Below are 19,322 nucleotides of genomic sequence, written 5' to 3'. Positions count from 1 at the left end.
AAAACATAAAATTCTGATGTGTTATTAATTATTAAAACATATTGAGGGGTCTCTTAGTTTGTAATATCTATAACGGAAGTGCATTGAGTCTTTGCCCGACAATTGTTTCCTGTTGTCGGCAGTGACAACAGAAGAAGCGGTTCCCAGAAGCTGGTCGGAGAGAAAACTGGATAAACTTCCCTGTCCTGCTCGATCTTAGTGAGGTGAGCACTTGTATCGTTTATTAAATTATGACTATTTAATCTCGATTCGTCCGAGTGCTGTGTAAATTACTGTAATATTTGTGGGGAAATGCGATGAGTAAGCTGTGCTTCAGCTAAGTTAACAGGGAAGGAATGATTTATTGTACTGCATGCATGGCCCAGACCCCCACAGGACTCATGATAGTGGAGCAGCTGTTTTATTCTTGTGCCAAATGTCAATATTTATTTATTTTTTTATTTTTAATTATAAAGTATATTACATAGACAGTTGGTTCTTGGCCAAGAACCAACTGTTACTGTTACTAACACTGCTGCATTTATATTGTAGGGTTAATTTCTGTTCATTTAAACTTTTTAATTCTTCCTTAATATTTCAGAGACTGAAAAGGGAAGGCAGTAAGAATGGGTAAGACATTTTATGTTTTTGTAAACATATGAATTAACTACTTATTCTGCACCTAGTCTGTGTTATCAGGAGAATAAACCCGCATATGGTAATCGTAAAGTACATTTCTTAGATTAAGGTATGTAATACAGGTACAATCGAATTAATACATTTTAGATGGAGAAGAAAAAACCTATGGTGGCTGTGAAGGGCCAGATGCCATGTACGTGAAATTGATCTCCTCTGATGGTCATGAGTTTATTGTGAAGAGAGAACATGCTCTTACATCTGGAACAATCAAAGCTATGCTTAGTGGTCCAGGTGAGCATTTGTTAAAAAAAATATATAAATAAAAAGAATGAATTACTTAATGGATTGTCATTTTAAAATGCATATGTACTAATAATTACAATAACATAAGCACTAATAATTTAAACTCTAATATATATATATATATATATATAGAGAGAGAGAGAGAGAGAGAGAGAGAGAGAGAGAGAGAGAGAGAGGGGGTTTAAATTATTAGTGCTGCATTTTTTTATTTGGTGTTATGTTTTTTGTTTTTATTTTCCTCATTTGTGTTTATCTTGATTAACAATAAACATGAAAGTAACATTGCTTTGTCTGTTTTCAGGCCAGTTTGCTGAGAATGAAACAAACGAGGTCAACTTTCGAGAGATCCCATCTCACGTTCTTTCTAAAGTCTGCATGTATTTTACATATAAAGTCCGCTATACTAATAGCTCAACAGAAATCCCAGAATTTCCTATTGCCCCAGAAATAGCTCTGGAGCTTCTGATGGCTGCAAACTTCCTAGATTGTTAAAAATAAATAAATAAAAAGCTCATGCACGTCTGGATGCAGAATAAATATGAAAAGCAAAGTATTACTGGTTTATTTTATTGGTTTAATACTTTTAGGTTTGCAAACAGAGATATGATGTGCTGAATTAGAAGTATAACAGTTTTTGTTATATATTTAAAATAAACTACTAAAATAAACTTTTTTTTTTTTTTTTTTTTTTTTTTTACAATTAGTGAATATCTAAGTTATTTTTATTTTAGCTTGTATTGTTTTAAGCTTTGACACAATATTAACTTGATAATTTCTGTGTTGCAAAATAAAGATGGCTGAAGCGATGCTCCCATATTTTAATGACTATGGTAAACCAGACAGTCGTGTAATTTTATCATGTTTGTGTTAACAAGTTCAAGAATCAGTTGAAATAGAGTTTTGCCTTTTCTGCAAATGGATCCATCAGACATAAGTCTTGTAATTGTCCACAGTAGTCATCTATCCATTGTCTAATGAATAAAATCAGTTGTTCTTGAAGATATTTTGTTCATTTCTTTCTGCTTTATGGAGTTCATATGTGCAGGTAACCCTTGGACAGTTCACCCAAAATTAAAATTCTGTCATTTACTCACTCAAGTTGTTCCAGACCTGTATGAATTGATTTCTTCTATGGAACACAAAATAACATATTTTGAAAAATGTGGGTAACCACTTGTTTTTCCATGCTATAAAAGTCAATAGGGCCATTAATTATTTGGTTACATTCTTTAAAATTTAAATGTACGAGAAAAAATACAACAGATTTGCAACAACTTGTCAATATATGATGCCAAAATTTTAATTTTGGTGGGAGCTATCACTTTAATAAAATTCTAATAAGAAGACCCCAAATCAACAGTTTAAATTGAATCTTTTTTTGCATTTTTGAAAGTCAATGACAAGGAATAATTCTAACTAGGTTTACAATGATGTTAAAGGAATATCCTGCAGATTTAAATGAGGAATCAATATACAATTTATTGATATATAAAACATTTACATTTATAAAATATTGCATAAAAACATTACATATTTTAAATACATCATTTGTTATTCACTACAATGGTGTGATACACTTTTAGGTTTCCTTTTATGTTTTTGTCTTGCTGCTGTTCACGTTTAGCTGAAAGTGTTAATTAGCAGGCTTCACTGTGATTTTTATTTTATTTTTATTAGTTACAGGTAGTGTAGACGCAGTGTAGCACACAGATCAGCTGCACATCACAGACAGCTGCAGAAGTGAAGGCCAGCCTCCCTCCCTGGGAAGCTACCTGTGCCTCGAATTTACAGCTAATTATCCAAAAGGCAAAATAGTTAATTTGTCTTGCTAACATCCATGACTCATGAGAGCTACCATGTAAGGCATTAGGAAGTCTAGTAATTTAGACCAGTGTGCGTTCTTTTATTGCATGATTCAGTTTCTTAAAATGCATTTAGAATGATCACAAACTCAAGATATGGGGGCAGAATTATATTTATATATGATTTCATATAGTTTATCAGTATCACGTGAAGACTGGTGTTTTTTCCATCAAAAAGCAGCATGAATACAAATTTGATTTTATACAGCAGTTCAATAAACAAGAATTAAATATTAAGACACTTACATTTAAACACAATATTGACTCTTTTGCTCTATTTCGCCAACAGTGCACAGCATAACTGAGTACTGCCCCTCTCAATAGATATAAAAGATGTTATGGATATTCCAGAGTAGTCACCCTGATTGTCTACTAATTGTGAGTTTTTTTTCTTGTGTGAATTTGTAGAATGCTGTGATGTTTTATTGGGCTTTTATTTAGCGGTGGGTGACCATTTTGTGTTTTTGTTTTGTTCCGTTTATTTGTTCTTTTTTTATAAAAAGACAATTATACAATTTAAACTATTACTATCATTCTGATTTTATTTTTATTTTATTTTCATTTGTTTATTTAATTTTTTTCTTATCAGTTGTACTTGACACTGTTTTGACACCCTATTTGTTACCTTTTGGTTTTGTTATGTCACTGGAAAATCAATAAACAAATGTAAAAAAAAAAAAAAAAAAAAAAAAAGATTTTTAATGGTCAGTAATATAATTCATAGAAAGATGGCAAACTTGAAACATATTAAACATATACTTAATAAAAACAACAAACTATATGCTCAATTTTGTTTAAATAAAGGATTGTAGAAACGAGTACACCTGCGATTTAATTCATTAAAAAAATGTGTAATATTCTAGTACTTAATATGTCCTCCAGAACTAAAGGAAAACTGCTCTAATTCTTCTTGGCACTGAGTGTACAAGTTCATGACAAATTTGCACATCTGTTCTGTTTAACTCCTGGACGACCTCTTTAAATGCTCTGGTCTTTAATGGTGGAGTTTTGTTCAGCTCGTTTTTACAGAATCCCCCACAGCTGCTTAAGCGTGTTAAGACTGAGTGAAATTTGAAGAATTCATATCTTCATTGTCATGCTGAAAAAATGCCAAATAATGCAGGGAATGAGGGGAGGGTAGCATCTTTCATACAAGTTTTTATATTACATCACATGTCACTTCTGCAGGCTGTGTCATACTCTTTGAGATAAAGTGTCACTCTTTTCATAGCTAATGCTGACTCTTTCTAGCAAAAATTCACTCATCACTAAATGAAAAATTTAAAGTGAAGACCTGTTTATTTCAGGAGCCTTGTCACAAGTCCATTGTTTTTGAATGTCAGTGCTACTTCTGCTAAGATTTCACAGTTTAATTTGGTATTCCTCTTGTACCATTGTCCTCGTTTATGCTAAGAAATATGTCACCTAGCAGTTCTCTCCCAAGTTCCACTGCTGCCAGCATTAAGTCTAGATTGATTCAGTTGGCAATATAACACTTTTTATTGTCAGAAAATTAATTTTTGTTTTTATTTTATTTATTATTTTAAGTTTTGGCTCAAAATACTTACCTGTTGATAGAAAAAATAGCCTTAAACCTATACTTTTTTTTTCTTTGATAAGAAAATCTTATTTTACTGGATAATTTTGGCATTTTTCTTTGGTTATTGATCAAGCAGGCTTGTTGGAACATTACATCTCCAAATAACCCTAACATTTCTTCTAAGTAGAGAGTAATTGCTGAATTTGTTAAGTTTTAGAGTGGGTTTACTCATTTATGCTTCGCACTGTATTCCAATTTGCATCTCTGAGCAACATGACGCTGTTTTGTTCCTGAATTAGTCAAACATTTAAATGATTCGGTTCAGTCGCAATGATTCACTTATTAACAATGATTTGCTGCCACCTACTGGCAGTTTTAATTTCGAATTTAAAGTACCTTTCTTCTTTAAAATAATAATAATAATAATAATAATAATAATAATAATAATAATAATAATAATAATAATAATTTCAAATATCAGTATTCAACGTTTTATGTTTAAAATATCAAAACAGTATTAATGCATTTGTAACTGCAGGTCAAGTGCATTCATGTCCTGCATTAAACAGTGTCTAAATGCATCTAAATGCCACTTCTAATGCAGCTTCTGTGTTTTTTCTACATTGCATATTATGTTTGTCAATACTGATTAAATTTGCTCTGTAACAGACCAAATGACTTATTATTCTAATTGACAGATTCAGTTTAAGAATTTGACTGAAAAGATAATGTAATAAATAGGCTATATTATATCGAGATAAAAATCTCAGTATTTTCTGGGATAACGATAATTAGACCATATTTTGCTGATTGTGTTATTGTGCTCGTACCTTAAAGACTACCGTGGACAGCTGACTCCTAAGATTTTTAATATTCTTCATATTTTGTGTGTTGATCAGTTCACAGCAGTGATAGAAGTTAATCTTTTGCAATAGTCCTACGTTTATTACTTTTTATGGGCATTTTTACATTTTTCTTTTTTCTAACTTTTTTGGCATATATGAGAAGTGGCCTTTTTTCACGTGAGCCCCTTAAAATGTCTGTGCATGTCCCTAAACCTACATGAAATTTACTTTTTAAAAATAAACCCACCATGAGCAATATTTACGGGAGTAAAAAGTGTAGCGCAATCTCCCTACTTCGGTTTTGTACATAACGTTACAATACAGTTTCGCATTTCCTTCCGTAAAAAGGAGGATCTTAAGACTGTTTTGGCTTCGATAAGAGGATTTCAGCTTGTTCACCTGTAGTACCTCCCGCTAAACATTGTTGTTGCACTGCGGTTCCGTGAAAAAACCTGATCAGACGTCACTCGGCCAATCGCCTCTCAGGGGCTTTCCATCATGGCGTCTATGCAGGTGAGTATCTTCCTACATACTCTAGCAACTATGGTCAAATAAGAGTATAAACTACTTTTCACAAATAGCTGTAACACGTACAGGGTTTCGTCCAGTGTCCCTGTCAGTACTGATTTGAACCCAGAACAGTAAGCTGTCATTTGTACGCACGTTTGTTTACTTTGTAAGCTAACGCTCAGTCAGCTTGACAACCCGACAAACTCTGTGCTGTCACATCACATAACGTTACTGTTGTGGCGATGGAAGACGATCCTTAAAGGGATGTGAAACGAGAATAATGTAGCATAGTTCTACCAGAGCTGTAAATAATTATAATTGTGCTTAATCGCTAGCTTCTATAGCAGTGCAACTCGTTTGACTAGCTCGTTTTTAGCTGTCTGCTTGCTAGTTGCATTTTCAGTACTTTTCGGACACTAGGATTTTATTAAAGTGGAGTGTTTAAAAGCATACACGTTGTATTAAAATGGTAGATTAGTGCTTTAGAATGAGGGCTTGTCTTGTTTCTACTGAGTTATTTCTTAAATCAAGCTATTTTCACTTTCCAGAGGCGATTACAAAAGGAATTGTTGGCATTGCAAAGTGATCCACCTCCTGGAATGACTCTGAATGAGAGAAGTGTGCAGAACACAATCACGGAGTAAGTCCTGAGATGTGTAAAGCTCGAGCAGTTGAGGCTGGGTCATATTTTGACAACCTGCATCCTTACCTCATAATGTTTAATCAATATGTCAGCTGGATCTTCCAGTGAAAATGACAGAAGAGATGAAGTATGCATACTTTTCCAAAAATATAATCATCTTAAACCCCGCCCTTTCAAGACCAGGTTTATCTTCCTCCACTTTCATTTACTCACCCTTATGTCATTGCAAAACTCATAAATATTTAATTCTTCATTGAAAATGAAGATATTTTTAAATAAAATCTGAGAGATTTCCATCCATGTAGCTAAACCGATCCAAATCTTCTGAAAAGAAATGATCGCTTTTATTCACATATAAATATTGATTGACTCACACAGAACACATTAATGGTAAACAAATGCTTAAACGTGTGCATCACATGTATCTTTTTATAATCTTTTTGAATCATCAAAATCTTGGTAGAATAGACTTTCAGTGGAGGGACAGAAATTTTCCAGGTTTTATTAAAATAGCATTAATTTTATTTAGTCTCATGGGTTTGGAACAGCATGGGGGTGAGTAAATGATGAATTATAATTTCTGGGTAAAATAACTCCTTTAAAATATTCAAGTTTTTGTACTAAATGGGTTAATTTATTTTTATTTGAGTCACAGCACGAATCCTTTGTGTTTGTCCAGGTGGTTAATAGATATGGAAGGTGCTCCAGGGACTCTCTATGAAGGAGAGAAGTTTCAGCTCCTCTTCAAATTCAGTAGTCGATATCCTTTTGATTCACCTCAGGTAAACTGTGAATCTCTTATAATATGTCGGTGTGTTTGTCCGTCTGTCAAAGCTGATTGTTTGTTGCTATTGTTTCTAGGTAATGTTCACTGGAGAGAACATCCCCATCCATCCGCACGTCTACAGCAACGGTCACATCTGTTTATCTATTTTAACTGAGGACTGGTCACCAGCCCTGTCTGTGCAGTCTGTTTGTTTAAGCATTATTAGCATGCTGTCAAGCTGCAAAGAAAAGGTACATTTAACCTTTTAATTGACCAAACCGGGAAAGGTTAATAATTCATTAATAACAGTTGTCTAATGAACGGTTTGCTTTTCAGCAACGGCCTCCAGATAACTCCTTTTATGTAAAGACATGTAATAAGAATCCAAAGAAAACTAAGTGGTGGTATCACGGTGAGTGTATCTCCAGTTATCTTCTATAGAACCAGTTTTCATGCGAGATATTTTAGTGTCAAAGTTCAATTACTTTGTTTGCTTTGCTCTATCTGTATGCTAAATCCATGTCTTGTTTTGTTTTTCAGACGATACATGCTAGTATCCTCACAATTTTGATATATAAACAGACTTTTCCAAGTACATCAAGTACTTTACGATACAGTCTTTTGGGTTAAGACTGAACCAGCAGACCCTGGGATGGTGATTAATGTGTGGATTGGGCGTACACTTCTGCTGACTGGAAAAAGTGCATAAAAACTGCAGGAATGTAACCCACCCAGCAGTTCTATTTTGTTAGAAGCAAGATGTGGAGCTCTTTTTTTTTTTAATATTTTGTTATGTTTGATTTACGTTGTATTGTTTTGCACCGACTGTGCAATAATAACTTCAGTGTGAGTTTGGAATAAAAGGAAAGTCAGTGCAAATCAGAAACCCAGCTACTGTGATGGATCACTCATCAAAACCAGAGACCGATGTCTATCGTTGCCTTGCTTGGTTATGCACTGTCAAAATCGAACAAATTTTAAAAGCATAGTTTATTTTAAAACAGGCCATTTTAAGTTGAATATTGTAGCTGGGTGTGGTGTATAATAGGCTACTATTCTGATGAATGTAATATTTACGGATATGTACAGATTTAATGCAGGGTGTTGATCATGTGACATGATCTTAAAGGTAATTTGGAATACACAGATGCTTTATGGGTTAGGATTCAAGCACTGGTTTTATAGATAGACCCCCATTTTGTGTAGTTAAAACGAGATAGCTTTAAGCATAATCACTTTATCTTTTATGAGAAGCTCTATCTAGGTATATTAAAATTGTCTTGTTTGATTTTATGATTTATCCTACTGTCCTGGGAAAGGTTACTTTTCCATGCTGTTAACTTTAGAAATAGTGAAGCCTGTCTTCATTGTTTGTTAAAACTTTATTTAAAAAAATGTTCTTTATTAAAGTAATATATTTTGAAAAGCTGTCATGTATTTCAATTAGACTACTTTAGAAATGTATATTGTGTGACTTCAAATATTGAGTGATGAACTTATTCTCAAAATGGTACAAAAACACAAACGTCAGCATTGATGTCCACTAGAGGGAAGCACAGTAACGTAAACAGACACGTTACATTCACATTGAGTTTGTTGCAGGCATAGCAGCAAACTCCTAAGCTGCTGTTCAAAAGTTCAGAGTTGGATTATTTATTTATTTTAACGCAAGACTGTAATTATTTGGTCAAAAATACAGTAAAAACAGTAATATTGTGGAAAGATGATGTATTAAAAGTTTTAATACATTTAAATATATCAATTTATTCCTGTGATGCAAAGTTGAATTTTCAGCACGTTACTCCAGTGTCACATGACGCTTCAGAAATCATTATAATATACTTATTTGGTGCTCAGGCAACATTTATTATTAATATTAACATTTATAATTAATGTTAACATTTATAATTATGCCATGCTGCTTGACTTTTTATTTAATTTTTTGTGAAAGCCATGAATAGAAAGTAACAGTGTATGATCAGTCACTTTTTACCAATTTAATGGATTAATAATAATAATAATAAAAAAACATTGAACAGTAACGTAAGTCTTGATACTATGTCAAGTTCTGTTAGAACAATGATACTATTTGTAAAAATGCTATCAGAACATTTAATGCGTTAACTTTATTAAGGAATTAGTATTAAGTTTAAATGATTAAATGGTAAGAGCATAATAGTATAGTTTTAACACATTTTACTATGCATATTTCTATATTATATTGCTTTAAATGAGAAATGCAGGCCCGTAAAATAGTGCCTGAATGAGTAACTGGGAAGACTAAAGATTATTTCCTATTATTATTTAAATTGTACAGAATTAAGAATAAATTACTTGTTACTAGTGATCGGCAGAGTTTAACTAGGCAACAATAATGATTCTTACTTTTTTATGGACTTGGAGGTGTATATAACTTAATGTCTTAATGTATGGTGGGTTTTTTTTTTTTTCAGAGAACTATCTATTTTGAAACTAATAATTTTTGGTCATATCATTAAAAAAGGAATGGGATTTTTATATAGATGTGTTAACATAGTCCTCCTCTTTTCGGATGAGAGCAAGAAACCCATAAAGAAAAAGAGGAAAATGAGAAACAAGAGACCAAAAAATGCAGAAGAGCTGAAGGACACTATCAAAGAAACTTGGGATTCCATACCACCTCAGCAGTGCCACAAACTGATCACCTCCATGCCACGCCGAATTGAGGAAGTAAAGCAAAAGGAGCCCCTCACAAGTATTAAGTGCATGTACAGTAAATTAACATACTGTACAGAAATTAAAGAATTTACTGAAATGAATGATGAAAATTAATTTTTCACGACATTCTAATTTACTGAGATGAACCTGTACAATAAATTAAATTAAAAACTTACTATTGTAATTAACAAACATACATTTGAATCAGCATTATTTCAGTTCAATTAATTCTCTTATTTCAGCAATTTTCTCTCCATTACATTTATTTTTTTCAGCATATGCACATTTAAAACAATAATTCTCAAAAGAACTTTTCATTCATTTTCAGTTATATATTTTCAGATACATTTAATAGACATCTCATGTCCTTACATAACAATTAAATGTATATATTTGAAAGTATAAGTAGAATATATATATATATATATATATATATATATATATATATATATATATATATATATATATATACAGAAACCAAATCACCTTTTCACCACTTAACTTTAGAGAAGAAGGAAACTGTACATGGTTAATTTGAAGACCATTTATTTACCAAAAAGCACTTTTGCACTTTTCTGCTAATCTTTTACTTTAATCATTGTTGTTGTCCAAATTATCAACAGATCAAGACAACAAAAGCAACAAGAAGAAATAATTCCATTACATAGTGCATTTCATGGTGTTTTTAGGAGGAAAAATCCTGACAAGTGACAAAGTCTTAGAATATTGAGAGGAAAGCAACAATACATGACAAATAAAATGTGAATGCATACAAACAGGAGAAAGGCCTTAAAGTGATCATATGAAATTACAAAAAAAATAAAATAATAATTATTACATTAATTATTAATTATTAAAAACATTATTACCATTAATAACACATATTTGGTATAATTAAATGTGTTTTTGAGTTTTAAGGTGTAAAAAAAAAAAAAAAAACTTTGCTCATACTATATATTAATGTTGCTCCTCTATGCCACATCTTTCTGAAACACGTCGATTTTTACAAAGCTCATCATTCTGAAAAGCAAGGTGTGCTCTGATTGGCCAGCTATCTAGTGTGTTGTGATTGGCTGAATGCCTCAAGTGTGTGGCGGAAATGTTACACCTTACCAACCTGTGATGCCGTGTGTCACCCACTAGAAACGAGACTTTCGTAGCATCCAGTGGGGATGTCAGAACACTGGCATTGTAGGCTACTCTCTCAGGAAATGGTCATCGTCTCTGTAAAATGTGTTGCACATATCTGAATATTTGGTTTAAACTGTTCAGGAACAGTGTTGTAAATTCAGCCTAAACAATGATTTCTAGTTGTGTCCTCTTTTGGAAGGCCAAACAAAGTAGTTTCACTTTCACCACGAAATGCATCTCCACAAGATGCAAGCTGCGGCGGCAGCAACAGTACTACAGTGAAATTAATGTTACGCCATCTTTCTTTGCATGAACATTTGGGCGGTGTAATGCAAATCTTCCCACACAGTGACGTAGACGTGGGGGCATGTTTGAATGAACCGTTTTAGTGGGGCGTGGAAGAGTCTTAAATTTTATAAAGAATATCTCTTTGGGTTTGAGACTTTAGTCTTTGCAAACCTTTAGTGATTTTATCTATTCATGAACAGCTTGTAACACTCCAAAGAGAAAGGAAAACTTGAGGTCACATCATATGATCACTAATGTAACACACGACATCTTACAATTAAAGACAATCGCTACATAGTGTTCTACATTTTGTAATTATTGCAACGTCAAAGTTGACAGCAAAATATTTTTGCAGCATTGCTCAGTCAGAACCAGTTAGATTCCAGTCTTTGATTAATTGTTGTTTGTGGACTCCTTCTGTTGAGCCAAAAATGGGTACATGCATTTATCAGCACTGATAAATCTGTATATGCAAACAATGACATCAAATGGCAAAACACTGCAAAATAAGAGAGATTGAGGGCCGTTATAAATAGACATTAAATTAAACAAGAATATTTAAGTACTTGACTTATTTACTTAACGCTTTCATGAAAGTGACCATGTACATGACTCGTGGTGTGCAGATCATTGGTTGGTCTTTTAGTATGGCTGTCATGGCCTGTTTTACACAGTACTCTGGCTTTAGTGGTGGAAACAACAGAGCCATTTCTTTCCTGTTTAAAAGAGATTAAAGATTGAAAGAGAACAATTCTTCAAAATAAGAACATCTTGCCATCAGAATTAAATGAACGACGCTGTAAAAACCACAAACCTAATTTTGCAGCCTTTGAACATGCCAGTGTGAACTAAAAAAGGACAGAAAAGCGTCATCTTTACTCCATCCTTATCAGCTGCTTTCAGTTCATGGCTCAAAGACTCATGGGTTTACTATGTCACAAACATACGTGTACACTTTTGGCTGAAACAGAGACAACTCTTGAACACTATCCAAAGAGCCTGTAAAAAGAAAAAAGCTAGATTATGTAAAAATAGGGTATTGCACAATTTTACCCATTTAAAATCTCTTAACCCATTTATTCCCAGGGTCTGAAAAGGGTTGATGATGTACTCGACACAGAATTGCCAACTAAAAATAAAACTTACAAAATGATTAACTTTCTATTTATTGGGTCTTAACTGACCAACATTGAAAAACTCTATAAATTCCCATCGGTTGTCGTTAATAAAACGCATACTTTCACAGTCCTTAAACTTTTAACTTGGATTATCTAGGAGTAAAGCACGTGTTTACTTTCCTGGGAAAACCTGGGATTAAGAAAAAACGGGTTCAAAAAAAAAAAACATAATATTTTTAACACTTTACAATAAGGTTTCATTTGTTAACATTAACTAACTATTAGTTGACAGGAACCAAAAATACTTCTAAAGCATCCATCTTTCTTACAATTAATGTGACCATTTAAAAAAATACATCACTGAAATCAAAAGTATCGTTATTAATGGACACGAGCTAACATTAACAACGAACTGTTGCATTTTAGTAACTAAGTGTTTTGCAGCATAACAATGAACAAACTATTTGGGACTTTATTGTAGTTTTCCAAAAAACAATCTTGTGAAAGACTACAATTTGGATGAAAGGATCGTTTACCATTAAACTCCCCAGAGGAAGGTTTGATTTCTCGGTAGATTTCTCGCACCATCTCCGCGGTCTCTTCGTTCTTCTGTCGGTTGATTTCCCACAGCACGAGGCTCGCTCGTCTCCGGGCAAACTCCAGCGCCAAGAGTCGCCCGAGACCGCGTCCAACCCCCGGTAATCACACACACTTGACCCTCCACACACTTTTCCCGCGGAGGAATGAACCATTTAGCACCGGCCAGTAAAAACGACCATATTATTTTAAAAGTGACCACGAATAATTCAGTTACGATATTCATGATATACGCGCCTCTGTGTTTCCACTCGCCAAACTAAACAAATGCAAAGAAAGAAATCAAACCGCAAATGTGCTGCACAGAAATATCCCGTTGAGGCTTAAATAAATCCTGGATCCCTCGGCTTTCACGCCAGACTGAATTCTGCCTATAACAGTGTATTTCTGTCACTCTCCAGCTCTTTGATCAAACTCATTTTGACTTCATAACTTTCCACGCGTGTTTGTGTCCGCCTGGTATGCAGAGCACACACAGCCTGTGCGTCATATCTAAAGCACTGTTTCCAGACAGTTTACCTCTCAACACAATGCATTTTGGGAATTAACTATCAGCGCAACCTGAAAGTCTCTCAAAAAATTAAATAATTACACTATTATTCTTAAAATACAGGCAACAGATCTAGAGACCTAACTTAACCGGAAGTCTGAAGGACCTCCCTTATAAGACGCCACTGCGCATGCGTACAAGCCTCTTTTACTGGTGGGGTAATGGCGGGTGAAACGTAAGTTGTAAACCGTGCTATTTTAATCCTTTTCCATCGGTTCAATTATCGCTCATACGATATTGTTTGGAGTCTAAGTGGGCAATATGTGTATATTTAAGTATTATGGTGGGAAAATTGGGAGCAGCGGGGAATGATGAACCAATAACTTTGTTGTGAACGTCGTGTAGTCCGTTTGGGCTGAATCGGTTCAGCAACGTGTGCATAAGCAGTTCGTGTAACAGTAAAACGTGTCCGAATTAATATTTTTACACTTAAATACCAAAATATAGTAATTGGTTGTAAAATATTTTTATTCGAACCAACATTTACTTATTGTCATTAGCTGACTGCTAGCTGAAGGCAAAGACATGATTCTATGCTACACGCTATTACTGTCCTTATAATAAAAGTAGTAACCTAACTGTCAAGTCTACGAAATTATATATTATACATAATATATATGTAATTGTTGTGTAGTTTAAACGTGGATTGCTTTTTTAATGTGGCATGTCGCAGCCTGGTCTGCAGGCCCAACCTGGATACCAAGAAAATGAAATGTGCATAATTTTGGTTTCTCATCAGAAAGAAGAAGGTTCCCTCAGTCCCCGAAAGCCTCTTGAAGAGGCGACAGCGCTTTGCTGCCATCAAGGCTGTGCGTCTGAAGAAGGCAGCAGCTGACAAAAAGGTTGGTGTTTCAGACTTGTTTCTTTGTCGTTTTCTAAAGAGAGGTCAAGATGATGTTGAAAAATGTAGAGCCAGAATTGAGCATGTGTCTCTTCTCATGCCCACAGGCCCACAAAGTCACCAGGAAGCTCATCTTCAAGAGAGCTGAAGCTTACCACAAGGAATACCGGGAGATGTACAGGCGTGAAATCCGCATGAGCAGAATGGCTCGCAAGGTCGGCAACTACTACGTGCCAGCTGAGCCCAAACTGGCTTTTGTTGTCAGGATCAGAGGGTAAATGTTCCACTTTCAAATGCTGTTTTTGTTTATCTGCCATGCTGTACAGGCAGATGTCACCAGATGTGGTTAATGATGTTGCTCTTTTTTCCCCGTCTTATCGACCATGGTGATTCCTCTTGAAAATAAGCCAAATCCTCTGAAACCACCATCAAGTATTAATGGTAATGAAACTCAGTTGTGAAAGTTGTTGATGAAATACCTTGTGTGTCCTCAGTATCAATGGTGTCAGCCCTAAAGTCCGCAAGGTGCTTCAGCTGCTCCGTCTCCGCCAGATCTTCAACGGTGTCTTTGTTAAACTGAACAAGGCCTCCATCAACATGCTCCGAATTGCAGAGCCCTACATTGCCTGGGGGTAAGTAAAGATGTTTTTGGTAATTTAAATATTGTGAATGTCTATGGAGTATTTACAGCTGTCTTACAGTTCAAGGTGCAATACCATTTGAAAGTTTGGGGTCAGAATTAATTTTAAGAAATGAATGGTTATTCAACAAAAATGCATAAAACTTACTAAAGTTTACGGTTTTCAATAGATGCTGTTAACTTTTTCACAAATGTTAAGTAGCGCCATTTTTCAACAATACATGTTTCTTGAACATCAAATCAGCTCAATAAAAATTAAATATTTAGGATCATGTGACAATCAAGAAGAGTAAGTGCTGAAAGTTCAGCATTATCACTGGAAGAAAATACATTTTATATATATTTTATACAGTAGTAATGTGAAATTTGAATTGGTTGTAATGCAAATTGGATTAAATGCAGTTTAGGTTAAGACCTTTGAGAGTGGTCTTATTTTGAGAAAGTCTTGCCTAACCCCATTTAATTGGTAGAGTATACTTTGCTCAAATTAAAGTTTCTCATGTACTTGTTACTCCAAACCAGTGTTAATTTTGACAGGAATTCTTGATTTGGTCTTGGTCACATTTTATTCATATTGGTTTGTATAGTTTGTCGATGACAAAAAAAAAGTTTTTGTCAACTTTTAGTTAAATTATCCATTTAACAGTAGTGAAAAGGGAGCAACTCATAAAAATTATAGTTCATTTAATTTATAATTATAAAAAAAGCAGAATAACACAAATACGAAAAATACAAATAAATAAAAAATCAGATACATTAGGTTTACTTAAAATATTTAAAGGGATAGTTCACCCAAATATTAAAATTGTCATTAATGACTCGCCCTCATGTCGTTCCGAATCCGTAAGACCTCCGTTCATCTTCGAAACACAGTTTAAGATATTTTAGATTTAGTCCGAGAGCTTTCTGTCCCTCCACTGAAAACGTATGTACGGTATAATGTCCATGTCCAGAAAGGTAATAAAAACATATTCAAAGTAGTCCATCTCCCTCTGAGTTAAAACAAACCAATATCCCAGAGTAATTCATTGACTCAAACAGTACACTGACTGAACTGCTGTGAAGAGAGAACTGAAGATGAACACCGAGCTGAGCCAGATAATGAACGAAAGATGGACTCGTTCTTGAGTCATGAACCGGTTGCATCGGTTTTCGGATCACCAGTAGTGCTGGGAAGTTCGGTTCTTTTCCACGTACTGGTTCTTTCAGACAGTTCAGAATCTATCACCAAAAGAATCAGTCTGCTTCACGCTGAATCACACATGCGCAGTATCATCAGCTCCTCTGCTCTTGAATCGGATGCGTCTGAGAGAAACGGTTCTTGACTCGAGAACGAGTCCATCTTTTGTTCGTTATCTGGCTCGGGTGTTCATCTTCAGTTCTCTTCACATCAGTTCAGTCAGTTTACTGTTTGAGTAAATGATTTACTCTGGAATATTGGTTTGTTTTAACTCAGAGTGAGTGTCAGCCACATAAAAAAAGTTAACAGCTTAAGTAATTTGTGGATTAATGCGTATTGGATATGCTAACAGTTTCAAACAATTCAGTTCAATTTGGTGAACTAGTTCAAAAAGATCCGGTTACATCGAGTGATTCGTTCGTGAACCGGATATCACTAAACTGCAGTGTTTTGAACTCTCTCACAACAGACACGGAAGAGAAGACAATGCTGAATAAAGTTGTCGTTTTTGCTATTTTTGTACTAAAATGTATTTTCGATGCTTCAAAAAAATTCTAACTGACCCTCTGATGTCACATGGACTACTTTGAAGTAGGGGTGCTCCGATCACGATCGGCAGACCGTTATGCGCATCTCGTCAGTAAAGCCGGTTCTGTAATCAGCCGTAAATTCCATCAGGTGCGTGATTTCACATTGAGCAGCTGTTACTACACAAAGCCATTGTTAACTGAGAAGCTGTGCAAATCCATGTTCATTTTCAGCGTTTATTTGCGCATCTTCTCACTTAACAATGGCTCTGTGTAGTAACAGCTGCTCTGTGAAATCACGCACCTTAGGGAATTTACCGCTGATTAGAGAACCAGCTTTACTGACGAGATTCGCATTAACGATCGGCCGGTTGTGATCAGAGCACTCCTACTTTGAAGATGATTTTCTTGCCTTTCTGGACATGGACAGTATACCGTACATTTTCAATGGAGGGACAGCTCTAGGAATAAATCTAAAATATCTTAAACTGTGTTCTGAAAATGAAAAGTCTTACAGGTTTGGAACGACACGAGTCGTTGTTATTAATGACATAATTTTTACATTTGGGTGAACTAACCCTTTAATATCTTCTGTTGGTTAACAATAATGACACAGATAGGTACTGAATTAGGAATGCTGTCCCTTTAAGATGGAAGGCATGCAAGCAATGCCGACACGCATTCAGTTTTCACCCAACGGTTCACCTTCACTGAATCCGTAACTATTTACATGAGATATTCTTCACTAAAAGACATTTGGACTGCTATGTGTGTATTAGAGCACTGAGAATTGATCTCGTGCTGTATATGAGAACTGAAGAAGTGGCGCGAGAGTGATCACTTCTATCAGCGCGATTACACCTGCACGAACTTAAGTTAATTTTCAACTAATTGTGACTCCAGGGAAAAACAGGACGTCTGGTCACCTCATCCCTAGGACATTGTTTCAGATCACTAGTTCTAGTTGGTAGTCTATCCATCCACTGCGGCTTCCATACTGTGACTAGATATGTGAATGGCCCCTATCCGATTGCAATCCATTGACAGGGACGCACATTTTTAAGGACAAGACAGTATCCTATAGGATTTATTTTGAATGTCCAATAGTCCTCACAAAACATTATAGTCCTGTCTTGTTAATGGAGAGGCAGCATACATTTAGTCATAGTTTTTATTAGATGTTAGTTTAACTAGTCACAGGGAAAAAAATGTCCTTCATTTTTCATCTTCGTTAATGAAATCTTATGCTAGTTGCGCCCTCTTGTAGACTCAGGAGAAAAGCCAAAAGCTTTTCTTTACCCTAACTGAAATTATGCATTTTAAATTTTATAACATTTAAGCACAAAATTTCAATTTAGTTTTTCAGCCATTTTGACAGACCTATTTCAAACCAACATAAGCCACTTTATTTTAATTGAATGGAAAAAGTTGAATGTACTGGATGCTCTTTTGTGTCATTGAAGTGAATGTGAACTGGTTGTTGGGCTATACATTCTTTGAATTTTTTTTTTCATTACATCAGTGACTTGAATGGTTGGCTTTGACATCAAATCAAAAGTGACCTATCAAAGGTGTCATAAGTTGAATACATTTTGTTTCTTGCACAGATCTTTAGTGTAGCTTCAGAATACTAATATAGTGCATATGAAAGTCAGTATTTGGTTCTTTGTCATTCCCCATTTACTTCTGTTTTATGAAAAGTGTCTGTTACCTCAGTATCTCCCCTTTTGTGTTCAATGGAAGAATCATTTGGGAGAAAGACATTCATTTTTGAGCAAAACGTTCTTTGTCAAATGTGAAATTTAATGTGTGGCATGGCACCTTGGCACTTAAACATTCATTAAAATGTACTTGGTATGCTTACTAAAGCACAGTGTTGCTTTTGTTTTCAGCTACCCCAACCTTAAATCTGTGCGTGAGCTCATCTACAAGCGTGGATTTGGCAAGATCAGGAAGCAGCGCATTCCTCTGACAGACAACGTCCTCATCGAGAGGGCCCTTGGTAAGGACAAGCCAGTGCACACTCGGATTGAACACTAGGTATTACAGTGGTAGCATTTATTAGGAGTCAGTTACATGATTTACATCTCTCCAGGTCGTTACGGAATCATCTGCGTTGAGGATCTCATCCATGAGATCTACACTGTTGGAAAGAACTTCAAGTGTGCAAACAACTTCCTCTGGCCATTCAAATTGTCCTCCCCTCGTGGTGGCATGAACAAGAAGACCACCCACTTTGTTGAGGGAGGAGATGCAGGAAACAGGGAGGACCAGATCAACAGACTCATCAGGAGAATGAACTAAGACCATAAGGTGACCACCTGACCTCCTAAGTTTGATATTTATTTATTTATTTGCATTCAACTTGTTCTTGCAGACCACATTGGAAATGTGTGTGAGATTCAGGTTATTAGTAGATTGAAGAGAAAATGTGCTTATTGACTAACTGCTCTTCTCAATTCAAACTTTTAATCTAAAACTCTTTTTTTTGTCTCTACAGGTTTTTGGAACATTTCTGCTAATGTGCCGTGAGAAAATAAAATCATTTACACAAACACTGGTTTTGAGATTTATTTCTTGGCTTCTACTGTGTGTGTGATGCTAATATTATGTACTATAAAGCGTATCTGAAGTCTCAACTGCACTGAAAAAAGGGTGCATTGGTG

At 34.9% G+C, this 19,322-nt stretch overlaps 3 protein-coding genes, 1 long non-coding RNA gene and 1 other non-coding gene across 6 annotated transcripts; 4 read left to right on the top strand and 1 right to left on the bottom strand.

Annotated features, from left to right (window-relative positions):
- Window positions 1-64: 64 nt before the first annotated feature.
- elocb (elongin C paralog b) lies at window positions 65-1,920 on the top strand. The gene is made up of 4 exons (XM_052617411.1): window positions 65-203; window positions 581-609; window positions 766-909; window positions 1,223-1,920. Exons 2-4 carry the CDS (start codon window positions 606-608, stop codon window positions 1,411-1,413), a joined length of 339 nt encoding a protein of 112 aa, XP_052473371.1. The 5' UTR covers window positions 65-203; window positions 581-605; the 3' UTR covers window positions 1,414-1,920.
- A 3,611-nt stretch (window positions 1,921-5,531) lies between these two features.
- On the top strand, window positions 5,532-8,513 carry LOC128029724 (ubiquitin-conjugating enzyme E2 W-like). The gene is made up of 6 exons (XM_052617409.1): window positions 5,532-5,681; window positions 6,227-6,318; window positions 7,001-7,103; window positions 7,183-7,338; window positions 7,424-7,499; window positions 7,628-8,513. The coding sequence occupies exons 1-6, from the start codon at window positions 5,667-5,669 to the stop codon at window positions 7,639-7,641; spliced, it is 456 nt and encodes a 151-aa protein (XP_052473369.1). The 5' UTR covers window positions 5,532-5,666; the 3' UTR covers window positions 7,642-8,513.
- Window positions 8,514-10,313: 1,800 nt separating this feature from the next.
- LOC128029772 (uncharacterized) lies at window positions 10,314-13,529 on the bottom strand. Of its 2 annotated transcripts, none has more exons than XR_008187630.1 (4): window positions 12,858-13,529; window positions 12,018-12,202; window positions 11,783-11,919; window positions 10,314-11,702 (listed from the first exon to the last, which is right to left on the bottom strand). It is a non-coding gene; the product is annotated as an uncharacterized LOC128029772 (long non-coding RNA). The 2 variants fall into 2 exon arrangements; XR_008187624.1 differs by having other exon boundaries at window positions 11,788-11,919; window positions 12,858-13,527.
- A 51-nt stretch (window positions 13,530-13,580) lies between these two features.
- Window positions 13,581-19,211, top strand: rpl7 (ribosomal protein L7). The gene is made up of 7 exons (XM_052617407.1): window positions 13,581-13,643; window positions 14,208-14,310; window positions 14,417-14,583; window positions 14,804-14,941; window positions 18,549-18,658; window positions 18,752-18,969; window positions 19,157-19,211. Exons 1-6 carry the CDS (start codon window positions 13,630-13,632, stop codon window positions 18,958-18,960), a joined length of 741 nt encoding a protein of 246 aa, XP_052473367.1. The 5' UTR covers window positions 13,581-13,629; the 3' UTR covers window positions 18,961-18,969; window positions 19,157-19,211.
- LOC127940179 (small nucleolar SNORD12/SNORD106) lies at window positions 14,649-14,739 on the top strand. Its single transcript, XR_008148949.1, has one exon. It is a non-coding gene; the product is annotated as a small nucleolar SNORD12/SNORD106 (small nucleolar RNA).
- Window positions 19,212-19,322: the final 111 nt, after the last annotated feature.

This window comes from Carassius gibelio, chromosome A2 (assembly GCF_023724105.1).
Source record: "Carassius gibelio isolate Cgi1373 ecotype wild population from Czech Republic chromosome A2, carGib1.2-hapl.c, whole genome shotgun sequence".
Taxonomy (NCBI): domain Eukaryota; kingdom Metazoa; phylum Chordata; class Actinopteri; order Cypriniformes; family Cyprinidae; genus Carassius; species Carassius gibelio.
The sequence above is the reverse complement of the archived record's forward strand: the minus strand, read 5'-3'. Positions and strand labels throughout refer to the sequence as shown.